Source organism: Telopea speciosissima, chromosome 3 (assembly GCF_018873765.1).
Source record: "Telopea speciosissima isolate NSW1024214 ecotype Mountain lineage chromosome 3, Tspe_v1, whole genome shotgun sequence".
NCBI classification, from domain to species: Eukaryota; Viridiplantae; Streptophyta; class Magnoliopsida; order Proteales; family Proteaceae; genus Telopea; species Telopea speciosissima.
The window spans coordinates 27,322,608-27,343,732 of record NC_057918.1 but is presented as its reverse complement, the minus strand read 5'-3'; the positions used below and the strand labels follow the sequence as shown (position 1 = coordinate 27,343,732).

General features: G+C 40.0%; 1 protein-coding gene and 1 long non-coding RNA gene across 2 annotated transcripts; one reads left to right on the top strand and one right to left on the bottom strand.

Moving 5' to 3' along the window:
• Nucleotides 1-3,456: 3,456 nt before the first annotated feature.
• On the bottom strand, nt 3,457-19,301 carry LOC122656566. The gene is made up of 3 exons (XR_006332125.1): nt 19,292-19,301; nt 6,013-6,020; nt 3,457-3,594 (listed from the first exon to the last, which is right to left on the bottom strand). It is a non-coding gene; the product is annotated as an uncharacterized LOC122656566 (long non-coding RNA).
• LOC122656565 (glyoxylate/succinic semialdehyde reductase 2, chloroplastic) lies at nt 13,424-20,659 on the top strand. Its single transcript, XM_043851145.1, has 12 exons — nt 13,424-13,685; nt 15,261-15,342; nt 15,766-15,831; nt 16,142-16,217; nt 16,293-16,348; nt 17,344-17,428; nt 17,555-17,615; nt 19,647-19,699; nt 19,804-19,874; nt 19,997-20,069; nt 20,167-20,271; nt 20,344-20,659. Exons 1-12 carry the CDS (start codon nt 13,463-13,465, stop codon nt 20,491-20,493), a joined length of 1,101 nt encoding a protein of 366 aa, XP_043707080.1. The 5' UTR covers nt 13,424-13,462; the 3' UTR covers nt 20,494-20,659.
• Nucleotides 20,660-21,125: the final 466 nt, after the last annotated feature.

The following is a 21,125-nucleotide window of genomic DNA, read 5'->3' as shown; positions in this document are numbered from 1 at the left end:
AAGAATCATGGTGATCATCTCTTGGGCCGGCCAAGCAACCCCAACTGCTTAATGGCGCCTTCGAGTAGCAGAAGTGTTGGACAAGTGTGTGTCCATCAAACCTGGTTTGGTCTGGTTCAACCCAGTTCACCTTTGTATTGAACATTTATACATTTTAGTTTAATATTGTCACATGCGATATAAACTTTTTGAGCATTATGTGTCCGTAAGTTATACTTAAAATGGTAGTCACGACTAGGGTTTGGGCTGGGCACCCTTATCATATGGTCGTTGCATTGGGTATGCCTAGACATGTGATGTCAGGGTACGAATGCGAGTGCTCACATGTTTGATGTGTGCATTGGCGAAGAATCTACTTTGTCGATTCCCTCATGTATTACGACCGGATGTAGGAAGGGATAGACATGTGTCACCGACACCCCACTGAGGGAACCCCTCACCGCAAAGTGTGATCGCATTCTTTGGTTCATCAATGACCGAGACTCAAGCGAGTCAAAGCCGGTGTTCGGGAATGCGTGAACACTTTGTGAGTGAAGGAGTTATCCAACACATCACCACGCCCGATTGGGGAACACCAAGATAGAGACTGCTGTGCATGGTCGGATCGAATCTGGATCCAGTACCATTTTGGAAATGGTTTTGCAAAATTTATTTTACATAAAATGATACATTATTTATAGTTATTTCAAATAAAGTGTTTTATCGAGTTTTGTGGGACCCGATCGGATGCACAGACGCTCTTATATGGATATGTACTATGGATTGGGGTTTGGCAGTACATGTGTACATGCCCTAGATTCCATAATGATGGTGTTGATTAGTGGGGGGGTTGTATATGATAAATTGTTATCATACAGGGAGTTATTTGGAATTTGCTAATTTAATTGGTTCTTTATTTAATTAACAGATTTGGTGCTAATTGTAATTATTCATTAATAATTAAATAAAGAATCTAATTAATACTTTCCCTATTAGATTCTGCTTCTTCACCGTGGTAGCACTTTGAGTTTAAACAGAATCGCGGATCGAGAGAGAGAGTCGGACTCTCGGTAGGGCTCTATTAAATCTATCTAGGATTTAATTAAACCGTATTATTATAAATAGGGGACCATAAAACACAGAAGAGGAAGCTCTCCACGTTTTTGGAGCAGACACTCTCTCTCCTAAATTTTTGGTTTCTCTCTCTCCCTCTTGTGATCTCTCTTCTTCTTCTTGCTTCTCTCACCTGTGTTTGAGAGTTGGGGTTTATGAAACCCTAGATATGTGCTGAGGAGTTTGAGGGCATCTGGGATTGGCGTGTAGAACCTTGGTAGCACCATTGGAGGTTCAGATCCGTTTGCTTGGAGCGTTCACTGGAGGAAGAACCACTGCTATTGGAGGAGCAACACTTGAGGCTCACTAGGTTAGCAGTTCTTTATTAATTCCTTCTGTTCATTGATTATTAATATTTATGGGATGCGAATGAAACTCGAATCGATTAATTTCCGCTGCGCATTCGAGTATGGGATGGATCCCTCTTGCCATGTGATGGACTAGAGACGATTTTCTCCGTCCCTATTGTGATAATTAATTTTATGGGATGCAATAGGGAAGGAGAAACCCTAATAGGGATGCACCAGGGTTCCCATGGAAAACCATGGGACACCCTAAAATTAAAATGGGGCACCCAGGGGACACCATGGGATAACCCAGAGCGTGGAATACCCTAATTGGTTTATAATTGGTTTCCCTACTGAACCATGGTTTGATCCCTGGACCGTTGTTTGACCAACAAGAAGAACACTCAGCCAGGTCATCCCCTTCGAGATCAGAACGTCTCCTCTAGCGCACAAGCTGATTGCTCTCTTTGACATCAGCTTCCTGATCGCGAGTAGAACTACAGGAAGTCAAGGACATACAATCATCGATCATGTTTTCTAAAGAGAACAAGAAACACCTGACAAACGGTCTCCGGATTACAGTTGCCAAGCCGATTGTTCAATCCAATTATCAACGACGAAGAAGAACAGTAAATGGGTCCCACTTCTATTGATAAAAAATAAAAATAAAAATGGAAGAGAGGGAAGAGAAGTTTATGGGTTTTCACGTGTCCCCTGAATAGGGTACGTTTTTTATGTTTTAAGTGTAAAAGGTGATTTAGTAAATTATATACATTTTAGAGGTTATCACTGTTAAAAAGTAACGGTTGATATTAAGGTAGTTAGTGGGTGTGCTTTAAAGGATCCAGATCCTCTACTGTCGAGCTGCCTGGTAGGACCGTGCTGCCCAGACACGGGGCTGCACACAATGTCCACCTTACCCCCACTCGAGCAAAGCGTTTGGGCAAGGGTAAGGCGGACATTGCGTGCAGGCCCATGTCAGGGCAGCACGGTCCTGTCAAGAAGCTCGGCAATAGAGAATCCAAATTCGTGTTTTAAAATATAGGGAAACGTCAGGGGTGGCCCTGATAATTTCCCTTAATTTAATTAACTAATCAAAATCATTAACCACGGATGGAGAGAGAATGACAAGTGGCACGACGACGAACGTAAGTGTGGCGTGCAAAGCGATTTCCTTCCGACAATGAGGTCAAGTCCCACCAGGAGCAGTACGGACACAGCCCTTCCGTCTATCTCAGATGACGTCACATGCGTATCCCTTTAGAGTATTAGACCCATACCACCATCGCTTACGTCAACCCCCATTTCCTCCCCCCGCCCCCCTCCTCTCTTTAATTTATGACTCTGAGTCGTCGTGTTACCACTTACCCCCCATTTCTGGGAATCTGGGCGAGTGAGAGAGAGAGTCTCTCCCCTGTGGGACGTATAGCTGACGTCATGGTCACTCCAAACCATGTGACCTCCAACACTCCCCGGTCCCCCTGGGGGAGTTTTTCCCCAATATAAAATTCCAAAAATGACCATGACTAATTCACCATCGATTCCATTGGCCTAAAAACAAGACCACCCGATCTCCTCACTGACGTCAGCAACTGCAAAAGCCAATCCATGAGGATCACATGTAGAGCGACGTACTGAATCGGCCTCATTGTGAATCCTTATAAAAAACCCCACCGTCGACGAAACAAGAAACACTTGCAAAAGCAGAAGCAAAACCTCTTCTTCTTCTCTCTCTCTTCTCATACATAAACACAGTGACCGCCGGCGATGCAAGGAGTAAGAAGCTTATCAGAAGGAGGATTGGCGCCGGGGTTACTGACAATAGACGGAGGGGAAACGACGGAAAGGAAGATAGAAAGGCTGATAATGGAAAATCCGGTGATCATATTCGGAAAAACTTCCTGCTTCATGTGTAACGTCATGAAAAATTTACTCTCCACTCTTGGTGTTCACCCGCCCGTCATCGAATTAGAAGAAGCCGAATTGGGAGCACTCGCTGCTCACGATAGCCAGGGTGATGGTGGAGGAAGATCAGGGGTTCCGCCTCTGTCTACACCTTCTTCACCTACACCGGCAGTGTTCATAGGAGGTACGAGGTTGGGAGGATTAGAGAGTCTGACTGCGCTTCATCTCAGTGGACAACTGGTGCCTTTACTCAGAGATGTTGGTGCTCTCTGGATATGATATATATGCTGTCTGTGTATGTGTGTATCTTCTTCTCCATCATCAAATGCTCGCATCAAATCCCTAATCTGTATTTAAATGTCGAATTCTAGTTTGTATACAACATATCTGTGCCTTTTTCTTCTTCTTCTTCTTCTTAATTTGGGGATAGATCATAGGAAATTTGATCGTCCTTTGTAGCTTGTTCGTAGGGTTTGGGATTGAATCGATGCACAGATGTAAATAGAATATCGATGAAGAAAGAAGGTAAATTTACCACATTTGTTTTTTTCAGTTTCAGAAATTTTGTATTTTTTCTCATGTGGGAGGGAGGTAAGTAGGGAGGATTTAGATTCGAACTCTTTCTGCAATTTTGTATTTTTTTTTTTAAACTATATATATCATCGATCGTTCTTCGTTTTTCTTATAAAAGGAAATCTAAGGAGGAAGCTAGTAAAGTGCATTTATTAATGCATTAGATTGTGTGTGACCATGAACGGATGGTTGGGAAATTCGATCCCGTACCCATGTGGAATACTTTTATATTCCTTTCTTTCAGTACTATTTAAGCCACGTTTTTGCTAGGTTCAAGGAATCACCTGATTCGAATCAGAATCGGCGTTTTCTCCGAATTATGTGGATTCTAACCCTCCTCATTATGGATCGGGAGCTCCAGAGTCATGATCCGGATCGTCCAATCTCAGATATCCCTGCAACTTAAGTTTCTTGTATTAAAATCGGTATAAATTTATGGTTGTGATCTGCTATAAGTTTTCTCTGGATGAGATTTAGTGAGTAGACCTTGTCGGATTTATTGGAAAGGATCTTGAACTTGAGGAAATGACCAGAGTTTCTTTTTCGTCTTCTAAAGCCATCATGTTCATGGTGGAAACCCAAAACCCTAATTTCTAGTGCGGAGAGGCATGAATGGAGGAGGTGGTGTTCTTGTAGCTTTTGAGGAATTTGGGAATTAAGGCATGTGCCAGTGTGGTATGGTTAGGTGAGGTCGCTAAGACCATCACCCCGAAAACTTAAGCAATAAAACGACCGGCAAGCTTAGGATTCAAGTAATCCCAATACTTCGCCTGACCTCAGGTAACTTCTTTGGTTTGAAAACTAGGGTTAAAACTCAGAAGTTGCTAATAAGCTCTTGCACGCCAAGAAGGAATAAGCATGAGTAGTTGAGAGCCATTTGAGCTTTGCTACTGCTCAATACCTAGCAATTGGTTATGTTCCGCTTCTTCTTCAATATATATATATATATATCAGTTATGCCCTTGCTGAAGAAGATGGAGTTGCATGAAGCGAATGATAAGGATTGAGAAGTTCTAGAATTGAGGGTAGAGAGAGGATTGCATAGATCTTCATTTCACCATTGAATCAAGGCCCCATCTTTTACTGGAAACCATAACCTCTGTGGATGCCTAGTACTCGACAAAGGAAGAGGAAGGAGGAGATGAGAAGCAGAGCGGAGAGAGAAAGAGAGAGTGAGTTGCAAGGGTGAGGGAGTGATTGAGAGAGAGAGAGAGAGAGTTGTGGGGGTGAGGGAGTGATTGGGAGTAAGAGAGACTTGCAAGACAGAGAGATAGTTGTGCAGGGGTGAGGGAGTGATTGGGAGTAAGAGAGACTTGCAAGAGAGAGAGATAGTTGTGCAGGGGTGAGGGAGTGATTGAGAGGAAGAGAGAGTTGCATGAGAGAGAGAGAGAGAGAGAGAGAGAGAGAGGGAGGGAGGGAGGGAGAGAATTGCAGGGGATGGGGAGAAAGAGAACTAGAGAGGAAGAGGGAGACCCAGAGAAGGCAAGGGTACAAGCGAGAGAATTGTAGTGGACACGAGAGAAAGAGAACTAGAGAAGAAGAGGGAGAACCGGAGAGGGCAAGTGTAGAAGAGATAGAATTGCAAAGGACATGGAGAAAGAGAGCTAGAGAGGAAGAGGGAAAGCCAGAGAAGGCAAGTGTAAAAGAGAGAGAATTGTTGGAAGGGATATGGACAAAGAGAGCTAGAGAGGAAAAGGGAGAGCAAGAGAAGGCAAGGATAAAAGAGAGGGAAGAAGAGGGAGAACCGGAGAGGGCAAGTGTAGAAGAGATAAAATTGCAAAGGACATGGAGAAAGAGAGCTAGAGAGGAAGAGGGAAAGAGAAGGCAAGTATAAAAGAGAGAGACATGTTGCAAGGGATATGGACAAAGAGAGCTAGAGAGGAAAAGGGAAAGCAAGAGAAGGCAAGGGTGAAAGAGACTGGTTCATGTCCTTGTACAAATATTGTCAAAAACCCTCCAAGGCCACTCACATGGAATCCAGTCCTACTGTGGTTCTTTCGTGGATTCCATGTGAATGACCCTGGAAGACCTTGGATGGTACTTATACAAAAACATGATCCTCACTCAAGCAATTTGGATCCTCTATTGTTGGGCTGCCCGGCAGGATCGTGTTGCCCAGACACGGTATTGCACGTAATGTCCCCCTTACCTTTACCTAAATGCCTTGCCCAAGTGAGGGTAAGGCGATCATTGCACGCAGCACCGTGTCTGAGCAGCACGGTCTTGCCGGGCAGCTCGACAGCAAAGGATCTGGATCCTTCACTCGAGAAAATTGCAAGGAACATGGAGAGAGAGAGAAAGAGAGAGAGAGGGTTGCAGTGGTGGCGGAGAAAGATTTTTTTTTTTTCATTTTATTCACATTGATTTTTAAGACAGTTAAGAAACTTTGGATCGTCTTGCTAGAATCGGGCAATCACAACTCACCCGGATGGGAATTGCCGGGTACTGATTCTGATTACTAAAACCTCTCTCTCCCTCTCCTTTAACTGCCCACACCCACCCTTCCACACTATTTCTAGAGTTCTGCATGCATGCCAGAACATTTTTTTTTATTTTTTTTGATAAAATGCCAGAACATCTCCGTTGATCTCAAAAAGAAAAAACCAACCCAAGTTGACGTTTCTTTGTGTATAAACTACTTAGTACAACTACAATTACTAGAGTCTCATTAAAAACAATGTTCTCTCTCACTCTCATTACCAGAGAGTCTCATTAAAAACAATTTTCTCACTCTTTCAAATCCAATAGTAAAGCAGGGTTAAAGTTCAACACTTCGACTCTGAGTTGAGTTTCAACTTTCAACCAAAAAGCATAGACACTTTGAGTCGAGTGACTGAATCTGTCAGTAGAGTGAGAAAGAAGTAAAGTTTCACAAATCATAATGGAGAGAGAGAGAGGAAAAGGAAGGTGATCAAGTGCTTTCATTAATTAGCTCTATTAATTATCTTCTGGTTGGTATCGAATACTGATGCCTGATGGGGGTTTCCTTTCCGCACCTTTAGGGGTTGGAATTGACGTTCCACACACATGCATCACTGTTTTTACCATTAATTAATTATTATATTCTACTATATAAAATGAATTAAATAAATGAGTCTCAAGTTCTATAGTTCTATAGTTCTATTTACCTAAAAAGAAAAAAATTCTATAATTCTTACTAGAGTGTTCAATTCTACTACACTCCGGGATTTTTATCTTCCATAATACATCACACTTAATTGAGATTTCAATTGTAAAACATGGGCTGTGATATCTTTTTATCTTCGTAAGTGTTGGATGAATGATTAGATTCTCAAATGTGATGCACTGCACTTGAGAGGATAAAAATCATAGTATTGAGCTCCTCTCCAAGGAGCCCAGTATGCTTAAGGGGCATCCAGTCATTGAGTTGTACCGCACACATCCTTAGATGTACATCAAGATGTGTGTGGCATAACCCAACCCTTGGATGCCCCCTGAGCACTCCCTGGGTGTTGAGCTCCCTGAAGAGGAACCAGATCCAAAATCCGACTCTAAGACGAATTTTTCAAGAGGGGGGGGGGGGAAGGAGAGGGCTCCCTTGTTTCCGGTGAAGAACGGGTAGAATAGAAAACTTTGACCAATAGAGACATAAAAGACTTTTTCTAAGGGATTTGTTACAGTGTTTCGGGTGAGACTATGCATTTTAACCAACCTGAACTCGAAATCTTTTCCCCCAAAATATTACAAAATAGAAATCAGGAAAAGAAAAGAATAAATACAAATTATATATGAACACAAAATGACCCACAACTTATAATTTCATGGAAACTTTTCTTTTTCTTTTTTTGGTGGAAGGTGGGTCTGAGTTATCATAATATCATGGCAGTTAGGTAGGTACAATACTTTTAGACTTTAGGGATATTTTGGTTGTTTTAGGACATTTCATTAAAAGGGTCGGGCATGAAAACCTAGCTAGAGGTTAGAACTTAATTAGAACATATTTTAAGCTTTCTTCAGGAGAAAATAATATAATATGATCATTAAGCTTTTAATGATAAATTTAACATGGATAGATCTGTATCGTCTAATAATCACCAATCATCAGATTTCCAAATTATTTAATACAATGCTTAACAGACTCGGGTTTGGAGGAAAGTCAAACTAGCTAGGCCTAGGGTAGCCCATGCATGGAAGATATATAGAATGGTCCATCAAATCTACAACTACAAACCCACGATTTATGTCATATTTGTATAATCATATTGTATGACAAGTGGTTATCGAATTAAGAAGAACTTACTGGAAATGTGTTTAATTATCAAATGGATCTTGGTATTCCTTATGTGAAACCCGGTCAAATTTTCGAATAAATTTGAACTTTTGAAATCTGTGATGTCAGGTTCTGGTTCAATATTTGGCCATGCTAACCTCAAGTTGAGGGCCATCTTGACTAAGAAATTCAGACCTATCTCATGACTCGTCTGTAAAGGCATTCCGATCAGCCAACTACCGTGGCCTTAAATGAGTCGGAGGTGTCTAGCGGAAGACAACACATAAGCTTGGCATGCTGGATTGATGGCCTGCGAAGCCTCTCTCTGTCTTAGGCCGAATCCCAGGTAAGAATCCCATTTTATATGTATGTATGTTGTATTTTTAATTAATTAGTGTATTAGGGGCAGAATAGTAATTTTGACCTTATGGGACCCCGCACGAGCTACTATGTCAGTCCTGCTAGCCGACAGTGTAACCTCCCCTTAATTAAACTCAATGTAAGTATAATTTAAAATATATTTATATAACGTTTTGTACGACCAAATAGGGTTACAAGGGTACTTTAGTAAAATTATCGCTGTGGGACCCAGTTCCCCAGTGGGGAATGCTGTTTCCATCTCCTCCTCTAAATTTGATCTAATTTCAGCCTAGACTATGCCTAAATAGATTTCTGCCATTAAAGCTTTTAATCCAAGCTTAAACAAAGGAAGTTCCACCTAATTTCTTCTGTTTAGTGTTGTTTAGGTTCAATATGCTGAATCTTCATGGCTGTACCTCTAATCAGCCCATTCTTTGTTTCTAATGGCAAACCATAAACCCTAAGTCAACTAATTTGGGTTTAAATTATGAAATCCCTAAATTAGGAAGCCAAATATGAAATTAGAAACCCAATTCTCTGCTGATTTACTCAATTAACAAACCCTTGATAATCAATTTGGGTTAATTTGTTAAACCCCTCAAATTGATTTTTCAATTTTGGAATTAATCATGAAATTGGACCCTCAATTAAATGGACCCACCTTAGAATTAGGTGAAACCATGAAATTAAGCCCATGCATGTCAAGATCGACCATTAGGAACAAGATCCCAATTCGCCCTCTCGAATCCGGTTCAATATTTTTGGACAGAAATGCCCCTAGACCCTTGGTTAGACCTTAGGCGCCTTCGACCCTAACACTTGATCTTTTCTAATGTTTTAGGACCGTGTTGGGCTGTATACTCTATTCTTGTCTCGTATTGCTGGGATCTTTGAAGGGTAATCGAATTAGTCTAGTCTGCAACTTCGTAAGGGAATTCGACTTTAATTTTGGAGTGTTTACCATTTTAATTTGTTATTGTTCGATTGCCATGTCATGCATCATCAAAATTATCCTGTTCATATAGTTTATTAGCTTTTATTTACTTGCATTAGAATCGCATGTGAATTAGGTTGCATTGGCATCTTGCATTTGCACTGATATTTACTTGTTACTGATGATTATTACTGGAGAAATACTGTTCTATTTAAATTCAGCTATTCATACATGTGCTATCATGCATAGTTTGCACTGGGCTAGGCTGTTATATCATAACCCAGTACTACGCCCCTTACCAACAGGGGGTAAGGTGTTGGACAACCCGTGGTACGTACCGAAGGGTATGCTTAGGGTACCATTCACTGTCCCATGTTAGCGTGTGTACTCCTTGTGGGAATAAACGTAGGGTTGGTCATTGAGGGTCTGTTGGGTTAGCTGCCTGGTGATATGCTTTCCTGGCGGGTCCTCACCGTGGTAGAATGGTTTCGCTCGGGTGACCGACGTCTGGAGCTGCCTGGTGTCATGCTTTCCAGTTGGTCATTGGGGGTCTGTTGGGTTAGCTGCCTTGTGTCATGCTTTCCTGGCGGGTTCTCTTCGAGGTTAGCATCTACCACAGTAGTACTTATACCACATAAGACTTAGTATCCATGTTAGGAGCATGCTAGATTAACACATTCATCATGAATTATTGTGTTGTGTTTTGCATGCATTTCCTTACTGGGCTCAGTTGAGAGCTCACCCCTGTGGATATCCCTATTTTTCAGGTGATTTAATTACTTTTAATGATGGATTTGCGGCGCTGGAGTTGGAAGTGCACGATACTTCGTGCGCATGTGATGATTGCGCAATCTTCCGATCTTGGCCTAACAGTCCAGGCTATCTCCCCACTATTTTATGCTTATAAATATTTCTATATTGATATAATATAGTTTTTGTATAGTTTTACCCTGTAGTACCTTTGAGAACTGTATAGTAGTATCACAAGCTTTGTCCTTTATATAAATGAAATATCACATAGACTTCTCTTACTACTGATGTTACCTTTATTATTTAATTGTTTCCGCTGCCTCTGATTACTGTATTTGTGAGCAATGATTGTAAATAGGGTACTGCACTTGTGATCCTTGGGGATTGGTTGGATGTCAGAGATATCCCGCCACACTTGGCCCTTATTTACCGGGCCGGGGTGTGACACCTTAGGTTTTAACCTAAATTTGTTTACTACTAGAAATGAGATGGGACATACCATTTATATGGTCGCCTTACTGTGTGAGTGTGTGTACTTAGGAATGGAGATTTCATAGCACAAGTGTGAATATACATACAGTGTATACATCGAAATGGACCATACAAGAATTTTGCTGCTCGATTTGCAGAAAAATTTTATCTGTTTCACCAAATACTGTATTATGCACGGTGAGCGTGGGACGAATTTAGCTCGTCTCCAGGGAGGCATGCGCCCAGGGTGCTGCTAGGGGGCATCCAACGGTTGAGTTGTGTCACACACATCTCGGCGCATGCCTAGAGATGTGTGCGGCAACCTAACAGCTGGCAGCACCCTGGATGTTCCCTGCTCTCAGGAGACGATCCTGATCCGTGTGGGACTCCATTTGGTTAATTGGTAATGAGGAGCATAAAAGCACCAAAATGCCATATACTATTTCAGGAAAGCCCACTGATCCCCACAGAAATGGGCTCTATAGAAAGCCAAAAAAAAAAGGAGATGGAAACAGAAGAGACAATTGATGAGGACTTCAGACATTTCACAAGAAAATATGTGCTACCATTGAGGGTCTCAGTACATAATTGTCTTCTTTTTCAAACATTTTCACTTGGCAACTAAACAAGTAGTTAAAGAATAAAGAGACACAAATGGTTAAGTAACTGAGGTTTAACAAATGTATAGGAGACAAAGGGCGGCACACTAACTAAAGCAATTATAACTGAAAGATTTTATGTGCTGTCCCATGAAAAGGCGGAAATCTTACCCAAAGCGATGCTTGAACGGCGTGTGATGGGTTTAGAGCCCCAGACAGCGATCAACAAGTGATGATAAAATGAGGGGAAAACCAATAGAGATGGTTCAGGTGTATGAGTAATTTCTTGTTCATGATTCTTCTTAGGAGCAGTTACTATCACTATCCTACGCTTACCCTATATTTATTAAAACTATCCTACCTTAAACTTCTTTTCTAATACTCCCCTGCTTTTAAATTTTTACATCTCCTTTAACCCCCATATTTTTAAATACCTAGATTGTCCTTCCGTTTCACCTAGTAATCTGCTAATCTATTTAACCTACCATTCTTCTTCTATGTTTTTACTATTTTTGTCATTAAAATAGTAATAAATCAAAGCACCCACCTGCTTCTTCTCTCTTCCGTATTTACTCCATTTGGTTTTTTTTTTTCTCAAATTTTCAATTTAATTAATTTTTTATTCAACATTTCATCATCATCATTCTTCTTCGAACAGATCGACCTGCTTCAGTTCTTCTCCTTTTGTAAGATGCAACCCAACGGTGGACACCGTGAAGAGGTTACCGGTGAATGGTTTGCCACGTGTTTCTTAACCAACGTATCAGGACAATAGTTGTTATCCTTGTACAAGTACATGATCCGGGCTCTCTTCAACAAACATAAGTTACATAAGTTACCGGGGAATGGTTTGCCCCCTTCTTCTTATTTTGATATCAGTGAAATTTGACTTCTAGACCTTATTTAACATCGGACATTGATATGTTGTACATTAAAAGAATTAATGTAGCAAGCCCAGGACACACAATGGACCATGCTTGGGCTAAGGAATTGGGTCCATCCCAAGCAACTAAACCATTCTATGTGTTGTCGTGCATTTTTTTTTTAAATGAAAATTGTCACTTGATGGCCCAACCAAATAAGCTTATCTGGTTGATCTATGTAATTCTATCATGTGACAAGATGATGTGGCAATTCTGACCATTGGATAGAAAGAGTGATATTTGAATTGATCACACTGTAGTCAATCTTCAATCTCAAAGCGAATCAAATAACCTCCTATGTATTTTTAGACACTCATTTATTTTGCCATTTGACTAACTTCAATTGGATTGAAACTTGATAGATAGGAAATAGAACTTGAGTTCTACTTATCCATAAATTTGGGTTCCATCTAAGGGTGTCAATCTGGGAGGTTCAGTTCGGTTTTTCGGTTTCGGTGTAAGTTTTAGGGAAACCGAAACTGAACCAATAAGGATTAATATTTTTAGTTCGGCTCAGTTTGAACTTGGGTCGGTTTGGTTTGTGCTATTATTTCAATTTGGTTTGATTTGAAACTCGGGTATAGACTGTTTTGGGTAGGGATTAGGTAAGATTTATAGGGTTCAGGGGGTCGTTTCAGTGCTCGGTTTGGTTCGGTCCTATTGGGCGGGCCAATCGGTGGCCTATCGGTTTATCCCAAATTGAACCAAATGGTGCTCTAACCCGCACATCGAAGACCAACCGATAATGCCTCGTTTCAGTTTGGATCGGACTCAATCGGACCAGGTCTGTTTGACCGATTTAGTTTAGGTTTTGACACTCTTAGTTCCATCGAATATGACACATGACAGATTTTTGGACGAACAAAATAATTGACGTGTATCCTTCACTTATATGCTATCATAGATCATTATCCTCTCTGGTTCCTCTCATAGGGGGCCAGAAATGCTGACCTAACCCCCTGCCCGAACACACTGCCCGAGTGAGGTTAAGTCGTCATTTTCGCCTCCCTATGAGAGGAACTAGACAACTGTACCGGGCAGGGAACCGGATAGGATAAAAATTCATGCTATCATCCTTAATCAGAGTCTTAGGCTGTGTTTGTTATGTATTCTCTAAATATAACATGGGACTATAATGCATTCAGAGGTGAAAAACTATTCACTTCAGAATGCATTTTTCATTTTAGGCTCAAAATCTATTCTATGAATGTATTCCAAACTGAGTCCAAGTAAGTCAGTGATGGGTCTCTGTTTATCCAATCATCCGTTACGTTGCAAAGCGTGCCACTTCAATGCCACTCCACCTGGAGTAGAGTAGATAAAAGGAGGAGAAGGACATGGCAACGGCATTAGTGAAGACAAGCTTCTGTTCCTGCGCATCCGTGTTTCTGAACGTATCAACTTTCACTCTAACAACAACCATGACAATGTGCTCAAGCTTCTGTCCTCAGATTCCCATCCATCTGAAACTACGACCTACCTCTTCGTTTCCTACTAAACCCTTCTTCTCCTTTTCTACCAAGGTTTTTTCTTCTCAGACTTCCAATGCGGCATCGAGAGGTATTTTCTTCCTGAATCCTTAGCAAATTCATGGTTTGTGACTTTTAGGGTACCTGATTTATTATTTTCGATACTAATTCTCTACATGAGGTCGAGATGTTTTTCTAATTCATTTGAACTTTTTGATTTGATTTGATTTTTCTTTTTTGGGCTAAGCTTCCCGGTAGATTTACGGTCTGTTTTTATGTGTTTGATCTTCATTTGCATTGAATTGAGACGTTGCGAAGGCTGAACCGGGGGAAAAGAAAAATTAGGCTTCATTTACTTTGGAACTTAAGAATAGAAAAGATATCTAATTCTTAGTTGGAGCAATTATCATGATGCAGACACAGTTCCTCACCCGTTACGTTTAATTTAGTCCTCTAATTCATGAATCTGTATGTAACCTGGACACTTATTATAGTGATTACTTTTGAGTTTTGTGTGGAAATTTTTCGATGAGGACATATAAAGCACCAAATTAGAGACTGAAATCTCTCTCTCTCCAAAGAAAAGTTCTCTGCTTTTCAATATATCTTCCCTTTTCCTTTCCCTGTTTTTTGTTGTTCTTTGAATATTTGGGTGTTGCTTGATTTCCAAGCAAAATCATTTTGTCTTAGTTGTCTATTTAGAAACAGGTTCCCTGTATCTTTATGTGTTTTGAATTCAACAGCTTTAATTGGGGAATCTGAAAATGTCACAAAAAGGCATTGCATCTAACTGTTTGAAGCGCGGCATAAATCCTTATGTTATCTTGATTACTCTTTGTTATGCATTCTTATTTTTTTCCTGCCTATTTGTGTTTCCATTTGTCAATTTCTCATGCCACATATTTAACTGTACCCATTAAGATCGAAAGAGAACAATCCACTTTCTCTCTCTCTCTCTCTCTTCTCCCTTGTGGGTTGGGGTAGCATGGGGGTGGCTATTTCTCTAAGTGGAGTCGTCTGATTCCTTCTTTTCCTCTTCATTAACCTATTATCAAAAAGGAAAATGAAAGTTAATATTATCTATTAAGAAGAAAAAAGGGGGATCAGTAGTGGTAATAATGTTTTTATATTCGGACAGTGTCATTTTATCCCATCTTTTTCAATTACTTCTACTTAATGGAGGCAAGATATTTTTATATATTTGTTGTGAGTGGGGTTCCGTCACGGCATGATCCAAAACCCTTTCTTCACACCACCATAACTAACGTATAGCAGTTTGGTTAACCCTAAAATTTAGTGGACATGTTATCCACGTCAACATCTAGCCATGGACCAAAATTCAGACAAATCTGATGTATCATTGTGTAGCTGAAAAAATTGCATGAAGTAGGGGAACTTAGTTTCCATAGGGATTGTAGAAAAATCAAGAAACAAGCCCCTTAGATTGTGCATCATATGGTTAAGATAGGCTAACAAATTTGACTCGTGGCCTATTAAGGGCTCCTTCATCTATCCAACAGTCAATTTGCCTACTTGTACGTCCATGTGTCTCTAAAGTGGGGGGGGGTGACGGAAAGGGTTCCAGGGATTGCCGTGACGGAGACATTTTTTCATATTTGTTTTGTTAGTGCTGATGCTTTTAATGCTTATTATTTCAAACTTGCAGTGGTTGAACAACCAGCACATGTTGGCTTCCTGGGTCTTGGAATCATGGGTTCTCCAATGGCACAAAATCTCATAAAAGCTGGGTATATTTTGATCACCTTTACTGATGGAGAAATTGTTATTTCACTTTACCATTGTCTAAGAAAATAATTAAACATGAAGATTTTACTTGGAGTCATGGCACATAAACATGGTAGTTCAATTCAAGCTTAAAAAGAGTAATTGAGGAAAATGAAGATTCTATTTGCAGTCATGGCACCTAAAGACGATACTTGAATTCAACCTTAGAAAGACCATAAGTTTAAGATGTTTAATGGAAGACACAAACTTGCTTACTCCATTCAGTTATTCTTTAGTTGTATAACTAAATCCAGCAATTTTCAGGTACTTCATATTTTGCATAGTAAGCTTCTTCAAAGATTTTGGTCCCATTCCCTTCAGTTTCTATCTCTGGTAGTAGAATAATGGATGATAGCAAGTTTAATTCCTCGACTCGTATGTTGTAGATGTGATGTCACAGTCTGGAATAGGACCAAGAGCAAGTGTGATCCTCTCATCAATTTGGGGGCAAAGTAAGTTTTTGATGTGCAAACTTTGTATTGTTTTGATAAGGATGGAAGGATTTTGTGCTTTCTATATTTCCCTATGGTTCTCCCTCTCTTTCGTTCTGGACCATTTGTTTTATGGTTAACTTTTACTAATAGCTAAAACAATTTCTTAACCATGATGATGGTTTACCTTACATATGACAACATTAAACTAGTTGAGACTAAGAAATATGTAGCTGTATTGAACATCCCATGCAGGTCTGCAATGCTCATGTAGTTAATATACGTCTTTAGCAAACATAATCTTAGACATGAACTGTTATTGTTTCTGCAGATATAAATCCTCTCCTGAGGAAGTTGCCGCATCTTGTGACGTCACATTTGTGATGCTAGCTGATCCTGAAAGTGCAGTGCGTATATTTGATTTAGTTATAGTACAGTCTGCACCATGTTTCAGGTGTAACTAATTATAGTTACTCTTTCAGGTTGATGTTGCCTGTGGAAAGCATGGCGCTGTCAATGGAATGAGTCCAGGGAAAGGGTATTAATTTCTTATGCTGCTATCATGAATTGAATTTTTAAACTAAGCTGTCATTGGCTTCCATCCTTAGCACTTTACAAGTCTTTGTTTTTGGTTTTGTAGTTCTCTATTATGAGGGGTTAAATCTTTTCTTTGTCCTTTTTCATTAAATGAATCTAAAACCTTTCTGATGTTTTCTCAAAAATTTATAGGCCACGTACTTGGATTTACAGAAGGTGCCAGTATATGCATGATTTTCTCACATATTCTGGGCGATGCTTTAGTTTTTTGTGTCAGTTATTTGTTTTCTGATCTTTGCTTTATTTATTCATATTAGTTCATTTAGTAGGACTCCTGAATGAAATTAATTTAATTAAATTATCAAAACATGCTCTCCTATGGTCAATTTGGACGTATCTTTTTGTCTTTTGAAGGTTATCTACACATTGAATTTGCAAACTTAATAGTAAAGCAGTTTCCAGTTTTTTGAACCCACAAAAAAGAAAGGCTTCCAGTTTGGGGAAGCAAGCATGAAAGTAATAATGACCCTCCCCAAACTAAGTGGTCACAGGTTCGAGTCTGGAAACAACCTCTTTGCGAAAGCAGGGGCAAGGCTGTGTACATTATGACCCTCCCCAGACCCCGCAGTGGCGGGAGCCTCGTGCACTGGGTACGCCCTTTAAGCATGAAAGTAATAAATTCAGTGCATCTGGACGGCAATCCAATATGGGTACTTCATACTTCCTTTTGTTGAACTACATTTCATGTTAAAGCAGTCTGGCCTAATTTTATCATAAACCCGTAGCATTATTATTGAGTTTCCTTCTGTTTCAAAATCTGGAGGAACTCATTTTATATTTTCAAGCCTTTTGAACCACATATAAAACATAGGATGCAATAAGGATATTAAGTTATTATGGTTGCAATTATGTGTTTCCAAAGTTTGCTGTTGCCTATCCTTAAGTTTGTTTAGTGACTGTCTGTGGTTAAAATTCTCTTTGGATGAGCATTGGCAGTTATGTAGATGTTTCCACGGTTGATGATGTCACCGCTAAATCAATAAGTAGACACATTAGAGCTACTGGAGCATTATATTTAGAGGTAAGAAATTTAATTATTTGTGGTTTCTCAATTCCTTATCTCAAATGTTTCCTCACTGCAAAGTGATATACCACTATCAACACATGCTTAAATAACAGCCAGCTAGTTTTAGTGCTTTTTTAATAGGCTCCAGTTTCAGGCTCAAAAAAGCCTGCAGAAGATGGGCAGTTAATATTTCTAACAGCAGGTAATTACTACGTCTTGATGTGCAATTCATTTTTATTCTTGTATGTTATTCATTCTTTCCATAGGATTGTCCATTCTAACATGAATTTTTATCTCAAATGGCAGCTTAAAAGACTAAGGCCATCTTTGGTATAGTTTTTATTTTTTATTTTTGCCTTCAAAAACGTTTTTGATTGTGTTTGGTATTGTTTATGGAGCCTATTTCGATTTAAAAAAGACTGAAAAAAACCAAAAACCAAAAAGAGATCTAAAGCCGTTTATGGTTTTTTGTTGAAAATCACTTTTGATTTTTTATGTGGGACTTTAATGAGCACGTGCTCATAGGTCTCAAAATCGAAGGGTAAGAACGTCATTTCCATGTTTAATTAGAAATATCGATCTTCCTCCTCCAACGTCTTCTTCTTCCTCCTACGACCCCATCCCTCACTTCCATTCTTCTTATTTTTCCTGCAACTCCAACCGCCCCCTCATCTTCTTCTTCCTGCCTTTTCCCTCCAAAATCCGAGCTCACCAGTCTACCTTTCCAGCAGTGCCAGCACAATATCACCGCCGTCCATTGCCAGCCTTCTGGTCGAACAAGACAAACGGAGCTTATCAAATCGAGGTTATCGAACGAGACGAACGGGGCGAGTGTGATCGCGAAGCTTGCGGTGGAGATCAGATTTTGATTTCGCATCGAAGACTTGGATGATACCAGACTCGCCACCAGCTGCCAGAAGTTTACCGTCGAAACGAAAAGTGGCGGAGTAAGCGACGTCGCTGAAATAGGTGATCTTGAATTTGGATTCAAGAGTTCGGGAGTTGTAGAGGGTTACAGAGGCTGAGAATGTGGCAGCGAAGTCGTGTGGTGGGTCAGGAGAGAAATCAATGGAGGTGATGGCGGAAACTAGGCCTTGGATTTGTTGGGTCTTAAAGGATCTCTAGTACTTAGATTCTAGAGATGAAAAGGGTTTCTTTGGAGTGGGTTTTAACCGAGATTTCACAGGAAAGGTCTTCCCCAACTGGTCATCCGCCATTAGAGCTCTGGTTGAAATTTTTCTTACCCTCTTGACGCCAATGAGAGGATAAATTGAATATAGTGGTCTTGGGTCTACTGGGGCTATGTCGTTTGCAGTATAGTAATTTTTATTTTGATCTGTTTGTCTTGGATCTCTACTTGTTATAAATTTAATGGAGATTCACAGTTTTTGGCAGGTCATTTCTATTTGATCCATTTCTGACCAGTTTTTCCCAAAAACTTTGATGGTGGATTTCTTCGATTTTTTCCACAATCATATTCTCTGTCACAGTGATGTTACCTTCTAGAAGATGCAAGTAAGTTTTCCTCTGCTTCTCCCTCCAAATTCCCAAATAAAAATGAGATCTTGTGTCACCACCAACACTGCTGCCGATGCCGATGATGATGCTTCTTCATCTTCTTCTTTTTCTTCATCAATCCAATTCAAAGTGGTGCATTTAGGATTTTATAAATCTTTCATCTACTCAAGAGAAACCATGGGGATTGATATTTTTTCCTCAGAGACAGGGGAATGGAGTCAATCCACGGTGGTTGTCATTGGCCCTCGTGGCTCTCGCTGGAGCTCACTAATTAAAATCAGCACGATGATACCCAACAACTCGGTTCTAAGTTTATGCTTTGGGAAGGAAGATGGGTAAAGGTGGCATCTCTCCACCCACCCACTTCAAAAAACTATTATGCACATAGGTATGCCAAACATATTTTTTTGTCTACAATCTATTCTGTGTAGTGGTTACCAAATGTTTTTTATGTTTTGACCAAAAATGGTTTTCACAGATGATTTTTGTTAAATAGACAAAAATCAAAAATAAAAAGCATACCAAAGAGAGCCTAAAGTACTTGGTATTAAATTCTATCCTGTCTCCAATACATTGCACTTTGGCCATCAGCATTTTTTTTTATTCCCCTTCTTCCTACATTTCTCTGCTCATTTTTCTGTTTCACCAAGCTGTGTTGTATGGCACAACCAAGGGCCATGTCATAGAAACTGAAGCCATGGTTGCAATCTCACAGGTGACAAACCTCTATATGAAACTGTAGCTCCACTCTTAGACATCATGGGGAAGGTATTATTGTGTTCCATCATATCCCTCTCTTGTTCCTGGGTCCAAACTCCAAAGTCTTATTATCTCAAGCTTTCCTTGTGCTTTTTGATGTCTTTATTCTGTAGTCGAGGTTTTACCTTGGGGATGTTGGTAATGGTGCTGCTATGAAACTTGTTGTCAACATGATCATGGGAAGGTTTGAACAGAACTTGAGTCTATGAATCGACAATAGATTGAATAGATTAGCTTTTGCAATTTTGTTCCTTCTGAATAATTGGCAGCTATATTTCCTGAAGCTTTAATTTTGAAAATGTGCAGTATGATGGCTTCTTTTTCTGAAGGGTTACTTCTTAGTGAGAAAGTAGGACTGGACCCAGGTGTACTAGTTGAGGTATTTCAAATGTCATAGGCATATCTTCTTGCAATTTTGATCACCTTGCATTAGGACTGAAGCAAGTCAGTTACCTTTCATTGAACTTTTTTTGCAGGTAGTCTCACAGGGTGCCATTAGTGCCCCAATGTTCTTGACCAAAGGTCCTTCAATGGTTCAAGCCACGTATCCAACTGCATTTCCTTTAAAGCATCAGCAAAAGGTCCATAGTCTTTCCAGATTGCCAAAAATATATGAACTTACTGCATTCTCATAGTGAATTTCATGATGGCAGGACCTAAGGCTTGCTTTAGGATTGGCAGAATCCGTTTCACAGTCAACTCCAATTGCAGCAGCAGCTAATGAGCTGTACAAGGTAGCAAAATCTCAAGGCCTCAGTGACGAGGATTTCTCAGCAGTTATCGAAGCTTTAAAGAAAGATTGAAATCCCTCATCGACTGAATGAAGTCACCCTCTGTGGTACATGTTCTTTGCTTACTGTATGGCGTGCGATAGAAGTTCATGTTGTTCTTTGAATATTCAAATAATAAACACTGAAATGTGTTTTTTTTACCTTCATTGGGTTTTAGTGAAAGGTTATGGGCATAAAATTTCAGCGTATCTATTATGAACACATGAAATTTAAAGACTATATAACATCAAGATTTTATATAACATAAAAGGTACTAATGTATACAAAATCGTTGAACATGTTAAAGTTTGCCAATTAGGAGATATGTACATATCAAAGGAGTCGGTGTTTTGCAGCATTCAACCAAAGTTTTTCCTTCCTAAATTACTGGATATTCTTTACTAGGGGGCAGACCATAGCCTGAAGTTTTTTTCGAGGGTTTCCCTCCCTTCTGAACTTTTCCCCCCTTTTCTAGTTGGGTACTCCTCCCTTTAGAATGCCAGTCTCACCAAACATTAACCTACTGACAAGGTCTAATGAATCTGCCCAGTCTCACCAAGCATTAACCTAATGACAAGGTCTATGAATCTGCCCGAGGTTTGCAAGGTAGCAGCATGGATTTGGGTAAAGATAACCTTTACTTCTAAGCCTCCATCAGTGCATCT

Coding starts and splice junctions, on each gene's coding strand:
- LOC122656565 (XM_043851145.1), top strand. CDS start 13,463: ATGGCAACGGCATTAGTGAAGACAAGCTTCTGTTCCTGCGCATCCGTG. Junction 15,343..15,765: donor CAAAATCTCATAAAAGCTGG/GTATATTTTGAT, acceptor CGTATGTTGTAG/ATGTGATGTCACAGTCTGGA. Junction 20,070..20,166: donor ACCCAGGTGTACTAGTTGAG/GTATTTCAAATG, acceptor CTTTTTTTGCAG/GTAGTCTCACAGGGTGCCAT.